Source organism: Crocuta crocuta, unplaced genomic scaffold (genome assembly GCF_008692635.1).
Source record: "Crocuta crocuta isolate KB4526 unplaced genomic scaffold, BGI_CrCroc_1.0 scaffold170, whole genome shotgun sequence".
Lineage (NCBI taxonomy): Eukaryota > Metazoa > Chordata > Mammalia > Carnivora > Hyaenidae > Crocuta > Crocuta crocuta.
The window spans coordinates 425755-444179 of record NW_027527853.1 but is presented as its reverse complement, the minus strand read 5'-3'; the positions used below and the strand labels follow the sequence as shown (position 1 = coordinate 444179).

At 39.2% G+C, this 18425-nt stretch overlaps 1 protein-coding gene and 1 pseudogene across 1 annotated transcript in view; one reads left to right on the top strand and one right to left on the bottom strand.

Moving 5' to 3' along the window:
• The window catches only part of ENTPD7 (ectonucleoside triphosphate diphosphohydrolase 7), a 39998-nt gene extending 21751 nt beyond the window's left edge, over positions 1 to 18247 (top strand). Inside the window, exons 6-13 of the mRNA XM_077778826.1 lie at positions 1452 to 1555; positions 4148 to 4204; positions 8292 to 8425; positions 9093 to 9259; positions 11501 to 11825; positions 13925 to 14010; positions 15073 to 15234; positions 16893 to 18247. Coding sequence (XP_077634952.1) covers positions 1452 to 1555; positions 4148 to 4204; positions 8292 to 8425; positions 9093 to 9259; positions 11501 to 11825; positions 13925 to 14010; positions 15073 to 15234; positions 16893 to 17124 — 1267 coding nt within the window. The 3' untranslated portion in view covers positions 17125 to 18247. The remainder of the gene's footprint in view (positions 1 to 1451; positions 1556 to 4147; positions 4205 to 8291; positions 8426 to 9092; positions 9260 to 11500; positions 11826 to 13924; positions 14011 to 15072; positions 15235 to 16892) is intronic.
• On the bottom strand, positions 10294 to 11157 carry LOC144244622 (receptor-binding cancer antigen expressed on SiSo cells pseudogene; annotated as a pseudogene).
• Positions 18248 to 18425: the final 178 nt, after the last annotated feature.

Below are 18425 nucleotides of genomic sequence, written 5' to 3'. Positions count from 1 at the left end.
AGTCCTAGATTGCTCTTAGAAAGATCATACAGTGGGGCACCTAGGTGGCTCAGTTGGTAGAACATTGACTTTTGATCCCAGTGTCATGAGTTCAAGCCCCACATTGGGCATGAAGCCTACCAAAAAAAAAAAAAGAAAAAAAAGAGAGAGATCATAGCAGTAATTTACATTCCAAACAGCAGTGTATGTGGGTGCCCTTTTTTTTCCATATTGTCCCCAAAATCAGCAAGCCCTCTTTGGTCATTTTAAGCAACTATCCAATTGGAAGCATATCCAACAGGGAGGGCAAAATAATCCCTCTTGTTCCCCATGTAAAATTCTTTTTGTAAGAATTTAATATTTATAACAACAAGCTTTTTTAGAAACTGTATTTGACAGTATATTGGAAAACTATGACTTTATTTTTCCTAAAATGTGTATTTATTTGAGAGAGAGGGAGAGAGAGAGATCATGTGAGCATGCATGAGCTGGGAGAGGTAGAGAAAAGAGGTAGAGAGAATCCCAAGTAGACTCTATGCTCAGTGCAGAGCCTGATGTGGGGCTCGATCTCACAACCATAAGATCATGACCTGAGCTGAAAGAAAATTATTATTTTAAATGTATTCTTTACTTTTAAGTGTTATCATTCTTCACTAAGTAATACTGACTACTATCGGAGCCAATAGAATATTATTGTGATGAGTAATTTTAAAAATTCAGGATAGTTGCTCTAGTTTTTAACCACTTTCTCTAGATTCATATTATTACTTCTAGCTTTGTTTCTTTGCTTTTATTAATAATACTGATAGCATAAAACTCTAGAGGAGAAAATAACCCTAGATACCAAGATTCAAATTTTGTCCCCAAATCGTTATAACCTTTGGATTTTAATCTTGGTCTGGGTTTTTCAAATGATAAGATTTTTATAAAGAAAAAAAAAAACCCCAACCCTTGAAATATATAAAAGGAGATTAAAAAGTTCATTGTCAGCTTTGCAAAGGATTATTAAAAGTTTGTGGACCTAACAGCATGTGTTGTGTGGTAATATGAGGTGTTGTTTCTGTATGGTGTAAGATCTGAGGATAAGATTGGGTTCCATAGTCTGACAGCTTCCTTTCATAGTAATTACAAATCATGCAATTATGAAACTGTGCTTCCTGCCACTTATACATACTCAGCCTTGTGAGAGGCACAGAAATATAGTTTCATCTTTTAATACTATTTGAATTATAAAGTTATGCAAAGGAAAAGTATTACTAGTATCATATTGCCTTTTAAGTGGAAAGACATACTTTGGAGGCAGTTTAAACTTTTAAAATCATGAGAAGTACCAAAAAGAAACAGGGCTCAACTAGTGAATGGACTACATGAATAGTGAGGTCATAACAAGTTTGAGTAGAAGGTCAAGTTGAAGCTAATCGTGAGAAGAGTGTTTAACAATTAACTTTTATATTTTTTGTTCTTTCTTGCAGAAAGCAGCTGGCTATCTTGGCTGATCTGGTGAGAGATTTACCACTGGAGTTTGACTTCCTCTTTTCACAGTCTCAGGCAGAAGTGATCTCTGGGAAGCAGGAAGGTACTGGGCCTTGAGGGGTATACTGCTTCAGCTCAACGATGGCATAGTCTCTCTGCTGGGGGCGGGGTTAGGATTGCTTTATGTATTTGATTTTCATTTTTCTCTGAGTAATTTTCTTGATTCTGTTATATGTTTTTTTTTATTTGCATATTTTGCATTGGTATCTGTTTTAGATTGCTGCTTCTAGAAGTCATATGTTTATATGTTTATATGTTCATATGTTTATATGTTTAACTTTGTGCTAAGTACTGTGCTTATAAGAATATATTAGGGGGCGCCTGGGTGGCTTAGTCGGTTAACCGTCCGACTTTCGCTTAAGTCATGATCTCGCGGTCTGTGGGTTTGAGCCCCGCGTCGGGCTCTGTGCTGACTGCCAGCTCAGAGCCTGGAGCCTGTTTCAGAGTCTTTGATTCCCTCTCTCTCTGACCCTCCCCTGCTCACGCTGTCTCTCTCTCTCTCTCTCTCTCCTAGAAATAAATAAAACATTTAAAAAAAGAAAAAAGAATATATTAGTATTTAGTGATGATTCCAAGTGGGTATTTGATTAGCTTAGCTAATTGTAGTTTTGAAAACACACATACTTCCAGGAGTTGTACTGAGTTTACCAAATTTAGATGTAAATTAAAGTAAGGGGAAACTTTAATAGGGGAGGATCAGGGTGATTATTACTTACTTTTCTTTTGTTATGGGCTCTCCTTTCATTGCATTTATTTTTTAAAGATTTATTTATTTTGAGGGAGAGGGAGTGAGCAGGGGAAGAACAGAAAGAGAGGGGGAGAGAGAATCCCAAGCAGGCCCCATGCTCAGTGCAGAGCCCGACTCAGGGATCCATCTCACCACCGTGAGACCATGACCTGAACTGAATTCAAGAGTCAGGTGCTTAACAAACTGTGTTATGCAAGCACCCACCCTTTACTGGATTTATTATGCAGTACCAGTACTTCCTTAAAAGCTTGCACTACTGGGTTTGCAGTTTTGGGGTGTAGTTGAATGTATGTTCTCATGTGGCCCAAATGTGACCTATATGACAAATTATGTTTCCATTTCTTGAAAAAGAGAAAATCTATGCATTCTAGTTGCAGTTCACATAAGGGAAAAGATTTACCTTTTCAAGTTCAGTATTGCATTCTCTGGTTCTAAAATTTTCATTTGTTTCTTTTTTTGTATTCTCTTTCTTTGCCAAGACTTTCTATCTTTCCGTTCACTGTAAGACTGCTTGTATTTCTTGGTTATATAGCTGCTTTAATATCTCTGTCTGGTAATTCTGACATCTGTGTCATCTTGGGGTTGGCATCTCTTCCCTTAGGAGTTGAGATTTTCCTAGTTTTTTTCATGCTAAATAATTTTATATTGTATCCTGGGTATTTTGAATGTTATATTATGAGACTCCGGGCCTTGTTTCAGTCATAAGGCAAATATTGATTTTTGTTTGTTTAGCAGGGAGTTGACCTGGTTAGGTTCATGCCTCAAGTTCTGACCTGCCTTCTGTGATTGTATTGATTCATTTTTCAAAGCCTTGCCACTGCTATTTTGTTTTGTCCCATTTGTTTGTCACCCAGTGGTCACTCTGAAACCTGGGCATAGTCCATACAAATGGGGTGTCTACCCAGTACAGTTCTCAGAACATTTGGTATATTGTTTAGAGTGAGAGCCGTACATGTGTAGCTTGACCGTGAGCCCAGGAGTTCATGTACCGCTTTATTCCTTATTCTCTGTGTTCTCCCCAACATTTTCTGGTTCCCTGGGGCTCACTTTCATGGTCCTCCAGTCATTAAGCCAGGGCTTTAATTTGCCTACTCTGCCATACATTTCCCACGATTACATCTGCATCCAGGGCTAAATGGTGGAGGATAGGGAGAAAAATCAGCAGTAAGGATTTTCTTCAACTCTTGAGGCCATAGTTCCTCTTTTGGAGTAGATTCATATCCTTCAGAGTTTTAGGCACCTGCCCAATTTCTACTTTCACTGCTGCAGGCTTGTCTGGTAGCAGAGAACAAAGTAAAGGGGAAAAAAAACCCAAGGGATTTTCCTCCATTCTTTTGGAGCCTTCGGAGTCCCTTTTAATGCTCCTTAGACCAGAAAGCAAGGTCTTGAAGTTCTTTCTCTCCACACCTGGATTTCCTTTTGTGTTTCAAGCTGCTTTTGAGTACCGGCCAAGCAATATCTAAGGGGGAAAAATGGGACACTTGCTACAGGTTTGGTGGTACTTTAACTTCTGATCTCTGACTCAGTGTGCCTCTTATTATTTCCTTCCAGAGCTCTCACACATCTCCATACATTCTGTCCAGAGTTTGTACTGTGTTCGGTGGGGTGACAGGGTAGAATGTGCTTACTTCCTCTTGCCCAGAGCCAGAACTCCAAAATGCACGTTTTTTTACATTTGTTTTTACACATTGATTTAGGAAATGCGAATCATTTTAAAAGGAAAAAGCATCAGAAGATAAGAGATTTTAAATTCATACACTAAGAGTGTGGAATAAAATACTACCATCACTTTTTTCTAAGAAAACGAAGAAAGAGCAGCACTGGGAGAGGTGCATACATGGCATAGAAACAGAGAATTAAGCAAGGGCTTTTATGTCTCTTACTTAGGAGTTTATGCATGGATTGGAATCAACTTTGTTTTGGGAAGGTTCGACCATGAGGATGGTGAGTAACATTGTTATCTTAAGACAGTTCTAAGGACTGAATGAAGGTTTATATTGTAACCTGTCAGTATAACGTAAGTGCCACATTTGAGTTGTTTTCTTCTTCTTTTTTTTTTTTTTTTTTTTAACTAAAGATGCTTCATTTTCCAGTCCTACTTTGCCTTTTTGTTTCTTTCTAACTTTTTAATATGGAAAGTTACAAACATTTACAGAAGTAGAATAAATAATTAAATGAATCTCCATGAATCCATTACTCAGACTCAACACTAATTAGTGGTTGGTCAGTTTTTTGGCCCCACCCTGCCTCCATACAACACAGATTTTTTTCCTTTTGGATTTTTTTTAATGTTTATTCATTTTTGAGAGCGAGAGAGAGAGAGAGCACGCACATGCAAGTGGGGAAGGGGCAGAGAGAGAGGGAGACACAGAATCTGAAGCAGGCTCCAGGCTCCGAGGTGTCAGGAAAGAGCCCGACGTGGGGCTTGAATCCACAAACCATGAGACCATGACCTGAGCCAGAGTCGGACGCTCAACTGACCAAGCCACCCAGGCACCCCTCCTTTTGGATTTTTAAAACTAAACCCCAGACAACCCCATTTTATCTTCCTGTACTTTAATGTATATCTCTCACCAATGAGGAGCTTCAAAACAAATGAAATATCTACAATGCCATTCTTAAATTTTAAAAAGTTAACAATTTCTAATACCATGTAACATCTATCTAATACCCAGGTAGAGACTTCCTTTATTGTGTCAAGAACATTTACATGTAGTTGTCTTGTTAAAATCAGAATCTGAACAAGGATCACAATTACATTTGATTGATAAATTTCTTAATCTGTAACAGCTTCCCCCCTCCCACCTCTTTTCCTCAAATCATTCATTAAAAAAACAAAAACAAAACAAAACTGGCTCACTTGATAGAATGAATTTGCCACATTCTTGATTTGATTGACTGAATTTTTGTGGGGTCTTAAACATGTTTCACATCCCTCCTTATGTCCTATAAATTGGAGATTAGATATAGAAGCCTGATTAGACACAGATTCAGTTCTTTTGGCAAGAATAAATAATAAATAAATAAATTGGCACTGTTTCCTACTACATCACATCAGAAGTTTTATAATGTCTGGTTGTCCCACTTTTAGTCACGTTAAGACTGATCAGGTATTCAGGGTTCAGGTATTGTCAGCCTGATCTAATCTATTATAAAAGTTCTCCAGCTACTTTTCACTTAAAGGTTATAGTAGCCAACTGTGATTGTTATTTAGATCCATTTTTTCATTAGAGGTTGCAAAATAGTTATTTTTCTAATTCTTCATTTCTTCTGCATATAACATCTGGGGTTTTTATATAGCAAAATTTTCTTCATTAACTATTTGAGTATCCTGGAATACAGTTCTTAATAGAAAGACAGAATAAATCTTTCATTCTTTCCTTTTATTTATCAAGTTTGTGAATAATGAGTTGATGTCCTAGCAATTTCCAAAGGTAACTAGTGAAGTTTTTTTTTTCAATATCATTATGAATTTGTAGATTTTAAGTGTTTGATGCATTGTAGTCCATCACATCATCATTCTTTTCAGTACTCAAATTATACATTTCCCTTGCTTTTTGGCACACTAAGGTATATTCCAGGTTTGTCTTGTATTTTTTCTACCTTAGACCCAGCATCAGACATTTTTTAAGGAGCCCTGGTTGCTTTTATTAGAAAATGATATTTAGAGCCCATGGATGCCAGGAGTATTTATTGCTCCTAGATTATCCTTGCTTTGAGGCCCTTTCAGTGGACAGAGCTAGAAAATAGTATTTTTAGAAAGAGAAAAAGAAATAATGATTTCATAGTGATAGTTCCAATTCATATTTAAGATTATAAGGTTATACAAAGAGGTAAAAAATCTGTACACTGAAAACTGTAGAAAACTTATGAAAGAAATTGAAGAAGATCCCCCCGAAATTGAAGAAGACCCCCCAAAATTGAAAAATATTCCATGCTCATGGATTGGAAGAACAAATATTGTTAAAATGACCATACTACCCAAAGCAATCTACATATTCAATGCAATCCCTATCAAAATAACACCAGCATTCTTCACAGAGCTAAAACAAACAATCCCAAAGTTTGTTTGGAACCAGAAAAGACCCCGAATAGCCAAAGCAATCCTGAAAAAGGTAACCAAAGCTGGAGGCATCACACTCCTGGACTTTAAGATGTATGACAAAGCTGTAATCATCAAGACAGTATGATACTGGCACAAAAACAGACACTTAGATCAGTGGAACAGAATAGAGAACCCAGAAATGGACCCACAAATGTATGGCCAACTAATCTTTGATTAAGTAGGAAAGAACATCCAATGGAATAAAGACAGTCTCTTCAGCAAAGGGTGTTGGGAGAACTGGACAGCGACATGCAGAAAAATGAAGCTGGACCACTTTCTTACACCATACACAAAAATAAACTCAAAATGGATGAAAGACTTAAATGTAGTACAGAAAGCCATCAAAATCCTAAAGGAGAAAGCAGGCAAAAACCTCTTTAACCTTGGGTGCAGCAACTACTTAACACTTCTCCAGAGGCAAAGGAAACAAAAGCAAAAATGAACTATTGGGACCTCATAAAAATAAAAAGCTCCTGCACAGTGAAGGAAACAATCTGCAAAACTAAAAGGCAACTGATGGAACGGAAGAAGATATTTGCAGATGACATATTAGATAAAGGGTTAGTATTCAAAATCTATAAAGAACTTAGCAAACTCAACACTCAAAAAACAAATAATCCAGTGAAGACATAGGCAAAAGACGTGAATAGAAACTTTTCACAAGACATACAGATGGTAACAGACACATAAAAAAATTCTCAATATCACTTATCATCAGGGCAGTACAAATCAAAACCACGATGAGATACCACCTCACACCGGTCAGAATGGCTAAAATCAACAACTCAGACAACAACAGATGTTGACAAGGATGTGGAAAAAGAGGAACTCTTTTGCACTGCTGGTAGGAATGCACACTGGTGCAGCCACTCTGGAAAACAGTATGGAGGTTCCTCAAAAAGTTCAAAAATAGAACTACCATACGACCCAGCAATCACACTACTAGGTATATATCCAGGGGATATAGGTGTGTTCTTTCAAAGGGACACATGCACCCCAATGTTTATAGCAGTGCTATCGACAGTAGCCAAAGTATGGAAAGAGCCCAAATGTCCACTGATGGATGAATGGATAAAGAAGATATGGCATATATATACAATGGAGTATTGCTCAGCAATAAAAAAAAAAATGAAATCTTGCCATTTGCAATAATGTGGATAGAACTAGAGTGTATTATGCTAAGCGAAATTAGAGAAAGACAAATATCATATGACTTCACACATATGTGGAATTTAAGATACAAAACAGATGAACATAAAGGAAGGGAAGCAAAAATAATATAAAAACAGGGAGGGGAACAAAACATAAAAGACTCTTAAATACTGAGAACAGACTGAGGGTTGCTGGAGGGGTGGTGGGTGGGGGGATGGACTGAATGGGCAAGGGGCATTAAAGAAGACACTTGTTGGGATGAGCACTGGGTGGTATAGATAGGGGATGAATCACTATATACTCCTGAAATCATTATTGCACTATATGCTAACTAAAGTGGATGTAAATTAAAAATTAATTTAAAAAATTATAAGGTTATTGCTTTATATCTTTGATTTTATACTTCTATGGTTTTTTTCTTTTATGCTGAATGTTTGTTCCTAAACATACTAATATAAACATTTATTTGCTTTATTTCATAACATGTTTAATGGCTTAAAAATAATACAAATAAAATTATTATCCGTAAGACTACTACAGTGCAGTTTAAGATACTTTTTTTGCTTCTCTTGTCACTGAGATACATCCTATAAGGGATATAGTGAAAATACTGTTACTTGAAAGAATTCTCTGTAGTACATAGATGATACAATGAGATTAATTTATTTCAGTTTGCTCTTCTTTTTCTAAGGGATTTCCATTTTGATTTTTTTTTCATTTTTGATTTAATTTTTTTTAATTACTAGGCTGTTTCTGTTCCCTTATTTATTTCAGAATCAGATGGCGAGGCTCCCCAGGAATTGGCAATAGGGCGCAGAAGGACAGTAGGGATATTGGATATGGGAGGAGCCTCTCTCCAAATTGCTTACGAAGTCCCTACCTCAGCCTCTGTCCTTCCTCCAAAACAGGTATTTTACCTTTTAGGGAGATTGGGTTGCTAGAAATGCCAGTATTTGGGAAGGAAGGGCACTGTCTTCAGACTTAGACCAACTTGCATGGGTCCAAATATTTGTTTAGATACTCATTAGCTTACATTATCTTGGGTAGGTTACCTCTCTGAGCTTTAATCTCCTCCTGTATGAAAAGAGAATAATAATATTATCCACTTCACGAAGTTGGGAAGATAAAATGACACCATGTATGTAAAGCACTTAACAAACTCACCAACATGTGCTGAATGTTTAACTTATTTTAGCAGTTATACTCCCTGTCTCCTGGGGCTGCTTGAAGATTAAACATGATAATTCATATAAATCCCAGAGTACAGTATTTGATACATACATACTTATTCATTAAATGTTATTTCCTTTCCCTTACTTGTGATTCCATTCTTGTGCCTCTAATATTCCTTACCTGACTAGAATGTAAAGAATGTTTGTATCTTGAGGGATGAGTTTTATCATAGAGAGGAAAAAGAGCTGCAGACAGTTTTTAAACACCTATTTTGTGTAGCGAATGAGACATATTGTACTGCCCCCAAAACTTTCTAATCTATCAATGAAGGCAGCCTGTTATAGCTTTCTGTAAATCAACCAAAATGAAAATTCCCTTTTTTCTCTTTACGTTGTATTATAGGAAGAAGCAGCAAAGATCCTGCTGGCTGAATTCAACCTGGGCTGTGATGTGCAACACACCGAACATGTGTATAGGGTTTATGTCACGACCTTCCTGGGGTTTGGGGGCAACTTTGCCCGACAGCGCTATGAAGACCTCGTGCTGAATGAAACCCTTACCAAAAATAGGTACTTTTGACACGGGGATCTGTGCCTCTGAAATAGAATGTCATCAGGGTGCAGGTATTAGGAAGGAATACTCATATCCTACTGAGATAGATATGTCCTTGCTTCCTCCTCCTTCCTGACCACTCCTGTCAATGGGGTAGTGTCACTACTAACAGGAAGCCCCCTATTGGCAGTCCCACTTCATCTAGGTTAGGGCGCATTCTGATCTTTGCTCTTAGGACTCCGAAAAGTACAGCACCTTATTGTGATGACCTCTTGCTGTGTCCTGTTTCAGAAATGGTATCACAGGATAAACAAGGCTAAGTTATTAATTTGCAGTGTGCAGTATAACATAGCTCTTAGCAGTTCCCTCTCCATGGAAGATGTATTTGTTTACAGACCGTGGAGTTGCATCTTACGTGGGAGTGAGGTTCCATAGTGCACATAAAAGATAAAAAACGTGAAGTTAGAATTTACCTTCACATTGTTCTCTCATGAAGTCCAGAATAGCCAGTGTTCCCTGCAGCGTGGACAGATCACTGATTCTTCATTTGGCTACCACATGAAGTATTTAGACTGTAATGTAAAAATAGTTGTGAGGGTTTTGTTAGTATTTAAAATTATTGTATCATTTGTTAGTATTTAAAATTATTGTATCATTAAAATTATTGTATATTGTACATTGAAGGAGGTATAAAACAGCAGAGGTTTTTTTTTATCACTATAAAATTATTTACCCCCATTTGTCTTGTTAGAAATACTAATTTGAAGAAGTACCTGTATAGACTATTTGTAATAATTGCTCCACAGCAGTTGCCTCATTTGGGACCATATTCAAGAAAATACTGTCTCCTAATTCTTTTTCGTTTTTGTAAGTCTCAACTACCAAGAGGCCAGGGTGTTTTAGGAGACTTCTGTTATCCTGGGTAATGGACAAATGCCTTAAAACCAAGCAGTGTGTTTGCATTCTGAAAATACTCTTTAGTCTGTACGGATGTTGCTTGGGCTGTGGAGCTCCGATCGCTCCTGTTGGTAGTATGGCATCTGAAGAGCAATTATGAAAGTTTTACACCAGTTTTGTTTTGTTCCATCTTTGTTAGCTGCTGTGCTTCCTTTTCCATTTCCTTCCTTTGTTGTTCTGGTGCCCTTTTCTTTTGTCTGCTGTTTCCTGTCTTAGAACTTGGCAGGCTGCATCATGGCCGCCACCACACATCAATATGTACATTGGTATTTTCTTGCCAAGTTCCTAATTCAGAAGACTGATCATTCATCTTGTGTAGCTGCTACTCTACTAGACAAACCCATGCTTCCTGGGATGTCAAAACGTAATGGTCCTTTCTTCTTAATATGATTTTCTGAGTCTTTTTAAGAGTTGATGTCCCATCCTTAAAATAGGTTCCAGTTGTTCCAGAGCATTTTGTCATGTTGCCATGTTCCCATTCCCTCCTTCATTCTTTACACTGGTGGGGGCTTCTTCATCCCAGGAAGTCAACCCTTCAACATTTCTCTGTTTAGGAACTGATGAATAACTCCAGTTGGCAAAGTTATTTGGCCTCCACTGATATCTGTCCTCGGACATCTAAACTTTTTAGGAATGGGAATATTGTTGCTGGGCAAGTGCAGACTTGAAACAGCCAGAACCATGTGATGACCAGGATAGGGATTAGAACCTGCCCCTACCCATCCTTCCCACGTCGGGCCAGGCAGGTCCTTCCTCTGGCCAGCACTTGTCACTGCATCACTGAGGCAGTCTCTTCCTCAGGAAACTCTCCCAACCTTCCCTCTTTAGCTCTTCCCAGGTGTTTTGCCAAACGTTAGAACCACACTCAGTGTGGCAAGATCTTGGCACTTTTAAGAGACGGTGGGAACAAAGACTAGATGGAGACCAGCAGATTGATATCTGTTGTTTCACTATACATTGGGAAATATACACGTTGATTAAAAGGTTGAACAAAATTTGATCACTGCCATATTTCTCTCCTCTTTTTCCTTCCACCCTTCCTCCCTCCCTTCCCGCCTCCCTCTCTTCCATCCAGACATCCCTTCCTTCCATCCTTCCTTCTTTCCTTTGTTTCTACTAAATTGAATTTGCTTAAGGTAAATGTTCATGTGTTGTGACCGCATGGTTGCTACTCCGTTCTTGTTTCTAGGGATGCCATGTAAACAAAATATCTGTGAAGCCCATTCTTTGACCAGGTTTCTTCTAGGCATTTCTTAGAAGAGGTTGAGTTCATTAGTCATTTGTTTTTGTTGTTGCGGCAGGTTGCTGGGCCAGAAGACAGGTCTGAGTCCGGACAATCCATTTCTGGATCCCTGTCTGCCTGTGGGACTCACAGATGTAGTGGAGAGGAACAGCCAGGTGCTGCATATCCGAGGAAGAGGAGACTGGGCTTCTTGCGGGGCAATGCTGAGCCCCCTGCTGGCTCGCTCCAACACCAGCCAGGCCTCGTTGAACGGCATCTACCAGTCACCAATTGACTTCAACAACAGCGAGTTCTACGGTTTCTCTGAGTTTTTTTACTGTACAGAGGATGTGTTACGCATTGGTGGCCGTTACCATGGGCCGACGTTTGCCAAGGCTGCTCAGGTAAATTGTTTATAGTAAAGATGACTCATACCAGAAGCAGCCATTTTTGTATGCCTAACTTTGTGCCAGGTGCTGTGCAAAGGGCTCTGCATGCCTCAGTTCACTGATTTCTTCACAAGAGGATCCCTGTGAGCCTTTGTTTTACAGATGAGAATGTGGGCTCAGATGTTAAAGGAGCCCACTGTGCTATACTGTCTTCTAGTTCATTAAGCTTAGGTTTCCATATATGTCTTGATCACCCTAATTATCACCCAGCTCCAAAATTGTGGTGGTGGATAATGGTTTCTCCTCTAGCTCTCCAATAATCTTGTTCAATGTTTGTGGTCAAAAGTGTCATCCCCAGATATTTTTCCCCTCACTTGGTATTCTCAGTTGTAATGTGCCTTTGGAAATGATGTCACACAGGTGGACAAGTCCACTTTGATTTTCTTGGTTTGTTCAGAGGCCAGAGTGACATATAGGGTCACTTGGAATATTAAAAAGATATTGGGAAAAGCAATGTCACCGGAAGTACTATTTAAAACTAAAATGCAGGGGCGCCTTGGTGGCTTAGTCGGTTAAGCGTCCGACTTTCGCTTAGGTCATGATCTCGCGGTTCGTGGGTTCGAGCCCCGCGTCGGGCTCTGTGCTGACTGCCAGCTCAGAGCCTGGAGCCTGTTTCAGTCTGTGACTCCCTCTCTCTCTGACCCTCCCCTGCTCACGCTGTCTCTCTCTCTATCTCCTAGAAATAAATAAAACATTTAAAAAAAAAAAAAAACTAAAATGCAAAAGAAATAAAAATTCATTTAGAGCATATATAGGACATTAGCAGCTTATAGGCTTAAATCATTAGTTACCTGAAAAGGTAAAAGTTTTGCTAGCTTTCTATAGCTCCTTTAATTTAGGTTCATCTCTGAAGGTTTGCCTATCTTTCTGATCTCTCTTTTAGCAGAGAAACTTACGGGAAGAATCTGACCTTATATTTTTTTTATTCTTTTCTTTCTGCTTTGTTACAATTCTCTAGAGTTCTTTGGATAGAAGACTTCCAACTTAATAATATCTGTACTATTCTTATTATTCTATTCCCTAAAGGTAGTCCCTAAGAAATATTGAGGAAAACCTGGTTTGTATTTGTTCTTTCCTCTCCAGCCTCCGGGAATACACTTATATTCCTTTTCCTTTCTAGCATCTAGGGCTGCCTAACTGTTCATGGCCTACATCTTTCACTCATTTTAAAACTTCTTCAGAATCTATTTCCTTGAACACCAAAGGGCTCAAGTTACTCCTTACTCAAGTTGCTAGTGGCTTCATATGTTCTCTTTCCCAGGTGAAAGAAAGATGATTTTATTCCCTTAATTTGTTTTTTTACTTTGACTCAACAGTTATTTTCCCAGTGATACTTTCCCTAGCAACCATGTCCAAAACTGCAGCCCTCCCCAGTATCACCTATTTCCCTTTCCTGCTATATTTTTCCCATGAGCATTTATGTCATATAACACACTCTATATGTAAATATGTGTGCACATGTCTTATGTATACCTACATGTATATGTATTACATATAATACATATGTATATGTATTACTGTCCATCTTACCACTAGAGTGTGAGCTTCATGAGGATAGAAAGTTTGTCTGTTTTGTTCACTGCTAGGTCTCCCTGGTACCTAGAAAAGCAGCTGGCACAAAGTAGACATTCAGAGGAAAGGAATGATTCTTTGCAGAGAACTATAGCAGGGCAACAGGCCAGTGGTAGAATTTGACCATTCTGTTCCATCTGCTTTACCTGCCTGTCTTACATAGAGTAGAATGAGGCTCCCTTTAGCTTTGTTGTTGCTATTTCTTGTCCTAACCTGACCCTTCTCTGAAGCCAGAGAGGCTCAGGAGCCATGATGGGCTGGCTTTGTATTGGACTTGAGATGATGGGAATAAAAAGGAGACCTCCAGCAGCCTGCGTTCTGGCACTCACTTTGCACTGTGTCCAGGGAATGAATGTGGCATTTCTGTTTTCCTTTGTCAACTAGTGGCCCACAAGTAACTTTAGAGGTGGAACACCTGAGACTGTAGGGAAATTAGTTTGGCTTTAATTTCATGTTCCTTTGTTTCTCTGTGATTGTTCCAGGATTACTGTGGCATGGCTTGGTCAGTCCTAACTCAGAGATTCAAGAATGGCCTCTTTTCATCACATGCAGATGAGCATCGGCTCAAGTAAGTAACTTCCTTTTCTCCTTAAGATGTGGCCTGAAAACGTAGACAGCAGATTATGAGGGAGAGAGAGCAACAAGAATACAGATGGGATTTTCAGTTGAAGGAGAAACAAGAATTCGATCATTTTAGATTTAGATTTTCTGAATGATAGGCTTCCTATTTTGGTGAAGCGAAGGGAAACCAGGATTACTAAAAGTTTCTCTCCATGTGGTTTGAAATCAAAAGTGGTGTTTTTTTATTTTTTGTTTTTTATTTTATTTTTAATGCTTATTTATTTTTGAGAGGAAGAGTGTGAGCAGGAGAGGGCTGGAGCGGGGTTGGGGGGAAAGACAGAGAATGAGAAACAGGCTCCAGGCTCTGAGCTGTCAGCACACCGCCTGACGCGGGGCTCGAACTGACGAGCACTGAGATCATGACCTGAACTGAAGTCAGACGCTTATCTGACTGAGCCACCTAGGCGCCCCATGGTGTTTTTTGTTTTTTTTTTTTTTAACTTTTAATGAAAATATTGAACACACAAAGAAATAGAACAGTAAATAAACCCTCACCCAGCTTCAACAACTACCAATATTTTGCCAGTTTGCTTCACCAGTCCTCCCATTTTGTAAACATTTTAGTTAAGATATTTTAACCATAAACAAAAATAGGATAGTCTAATGAATTTCTGTATACCTGTCACCCTGCTTCTCTGCTAACAGCTATCAACTTCTGGCCAATCTTGTTTCATCTATTTTCCCACCCTTCTCCCCTCTTACCACAATAGGGTTATTTTGAAACAAATCCCAGATATCATGTAAGTATAGCAGGTTCCTTAAAAATAAAGACTCTTATAAAAAGAAAGAGAAAACCACAGTCAACAATATCATTATGGCATAAAGGTATTCCTTGCACTTTTGTGGTAAACATCAAGATAAAGTAGCTCAGATTTGGCTCCACCTAGAGGCTAAGAAGGTGAACTGGGGAGATGGATCTTTTTTGACATCCAACGGGAGTCTATGGAAAGCATTAGTTCTTTTTTTTCTTCTTCTTCTTTAAAAAAATATTTATTATTTTGTTACACAGGTATCAGTGTTTTAAATCAGCTTGGATGTACCAAGTCCTTCATGAAGGATTCCACTTTCCCTATGACTACCCACACCTTCAGACAGCCCAACTGGTGTATGACCGAGAGGTTCAGTGGACACTGGGAGCCATTCTGTATAAAACACGATTCTTACCCCTCAGGTAAAGTGGACTGATCTGGCATCTTGAACTCAGAGGATATTGGTGTCTCAGAATAGGTTTCTTAAGTGACCTCTCTCCCTCAAAAATGCACCCAAATTAACCCCCCTGTGTTACTACCCTATGAACTATTATTACTAACCAGTTACGTTGAAACAGAAAGGAGGTTGAGAATTTAATCTGGAGTTTGTTCTCTAGTTTTGCAATTTCAGGAATGCAGTTTTATTTGTTTATCCATAATGAATCATTCTTTAGGACTGAGCTCTTACTATCCATTTCTGAGATACTGACTGACAAAACGGAATGTCATTCTTAGGTTACTGTAGAAACCTTCTGACTAGAGAGCTAGGGGAGGCTGTCTGTATAGAGCAGTCTTTCCAAATGGGTAGAGTCACTCTAGACATCATGTCATTGACTCAGACTTTTGGTGAGCCAGAATTTAGAACAAAGCACACAAGATGCTTTTAGGGGGTATTGTTATTAAGCTACGATAGCCTGATGTCTTGCTCTATGTAGATAAGATATTTGGGATAATGTTTAGGTATTCTCTCCCCTGTATTATTTAGGATAAACTAAAATGAAGTTTTAATCTTTGCGCTCTGTTTCTTTAAGCCCAGAAACCAGGCAGCTGATAGATGTGAGAGAAGTGGGAAGCTGGAGAGTATGTGCTCCAGATGAAGGGCTGACTCCTGTTATGCGGAAGTGCTGTCCCAGCACCTGCCAGCTCTCATTTGTCAGGACAAGCCAGAAATCCATATTTTATAAGCAGTCTTTCAGTTTGGAGATTCACGTTTAGAGAAAACACTGCAGGTCAAACAAGACAAAAATAGATCTAGTATCTGGACCACCAAAGTGCAGCTTCTGTTCTAAGCAGACAGGCTCCTTCACTTTGGGTTACATGTCTCCTCATTTTTTTCTGGATTACAATACAGTTGATCAGGTCCCTGCTTTCTTTAGATATATCCTAAACTCTCAGGAAGCATAGCCAATTTTTTTCAGGATTTCAGTATACTCTGATTTATTGACTGGATTTAGGGGCCACCCTATTGTTTTTGTTTTTGTTTTTTTAATGTTTTATTTATTTCTAGGAGAGAGAGACAGTGTGAGCAGGAAAGGGTCAGAGAGAGGGAGTGACAGACTCTGAAACAGGCTCCAGGCTCTGAGCTGGCAGTCAGCACAGAGCCCGACGTGGGGCTCGAACCCACAAACCGCGAGATCATGACCTAAGCGAAAGTCGGATGCTTAACCGACTAAGCCACCCAGGCGCCCTGGGGCCACCCTATTCTTGTTAGAACCATATTTACAAACCGTATGTATGTATTTACAGAATAGCATGGGACCACTGTTAAGACTAATGTTATAAATGATAGTCTTATCTCACTGTTAACTTTTTTGTCTTCTAATTTTGTCCCCATTGTGGAGGATGTAGGCCTCTGAGGCTCCCTCTGCAGGCCCTGGAAAAGAAAGTACAGGAGGAATCACATAGCAAGGCTGGAGGCCTGGAGGCTGGAGATGTTCTTTAGCTTTGCTTGCTCTGTGGAGCTGGTATCAGCATATTTGCATGGATGGAATAAATGACATAACACCACTGGCCTTTTAAGTCAGCGTGAATGTTTCTCTTTGAAATTAACATTACTTTTCACCTTCAAACTCTTACCTAGGGATCTACGGCAAGAAGGTGTCCGGCAGGCCCATGGTAGCTGGTTCCGTCTCTCCTTTGTCTACAACCACTATCTCTTCTTCGCCTGTATCCTGGTGGTGCTACTGGCCATCATCCTGTACCTTCTGCGGCTACGCCGGATTCACCACCGACAAACTAGAACCTCAGCTCCATTGGACTTGCTGTGGATCGAGGAGGTGGTGCCCATGATTGGGGTACAGGTAGGGCCGTGAGGCCGAAAAAAGCCTTGGGAAGCTCGAGTATACCAGGGTTGCTGCCCGTTGACTTCCACCACTTTTTTGTACTGGCCTCAGATGCTGCTTTGCCTGACCTTGGGATATTTGGCCTTGGAATTTCTACCTTAATATCTACTTTAATTCCTTCTCAGTATCCAGGTCCTCTTCTCTAAGAGAAGCTGATTTAGTCTGTGAAGAACTAAATAATGAGAGTTTGGTGCTAACAAAGAGGACCAACCCTAGTCCAACTGAAGCATGCTTCTACTCCATTATCTGAGAGGTCTAGTGTATTCCGGGCATCTAGACTTTTCTCCCCTTGCTAAAGCATGAAGTTTGGCATTCGGCAAACTGGAAGTCTGGTTGAAACCAAATTTGGAGCATCTGATACAAAGCTGAAGACATTCCAGCAAGTGCAGCAGCCCCTTCTTTCTCTGTAGCAGAGATATAATTTATGTGGAGATCCACACCCCTTCATAGGGATCCAAGATATTTGCATTTCAGTGGAACAGATATGAACTTCTGAGCAACCAAAATAACATAGTTTCTTTGCTTACTTGACAAAGAAGCCGTCATGAGTGTGGTCCAAGATCCCTGACATAGTATTGCTGATGTTAATCATGTGATTTTACAAGGTTAGAACCCCTTCTAAATGAATGGTCAATCAAAGATTTTGACAGTATCTTATGTGATACCTGGTGTGACCAGGATAGAAAATGTTTCTGTGACTATATGCCTCACTGGCTGTTTGGGCATTAATTTTTTCTTTTTGAGCCTTAAATGTGCTTGTAGGATGGAAAAACTGATGGGATTGGAGATCTGGATTTGTTTGGTTTTAAGTCACTGTCTCTAGGCCTATTTTTGTGAGCCCCTTTACAGAAAAACTCAAAAAGAATTCTTTTATTTCACTGCAGTCAATATGTAGTTTGGGAAGGGAGGTGTATTTGGGTTGTTTTTAAAGAAGGAAAGAACAACAGTATCAGGAGAATGGGCAAAGGCAATTAAATCCAATTTAATTTAAAGGCAATTAAAATCCAAGCTTTTATTCATGTTTTTCTGAGAAATAGAAATTTTCCCAATTTGACACTTGGAATGTCTGAAAAAAAGCAAATTCTAAACATCAAAAAATAGGTAAATCTGTTCATAAGCCACCTGGCATCTTTCAGAACATTTGTTAAGAGATTACTCAGTCACAGACCGCATTTCCCATTAATGAGGAGAGAAGAAAGGCATATGATTACATTTTAATCCACTACCCTTCAGGAGCTTTGTTCCTCCTCTACATGTAGCCTTTAAGTTGC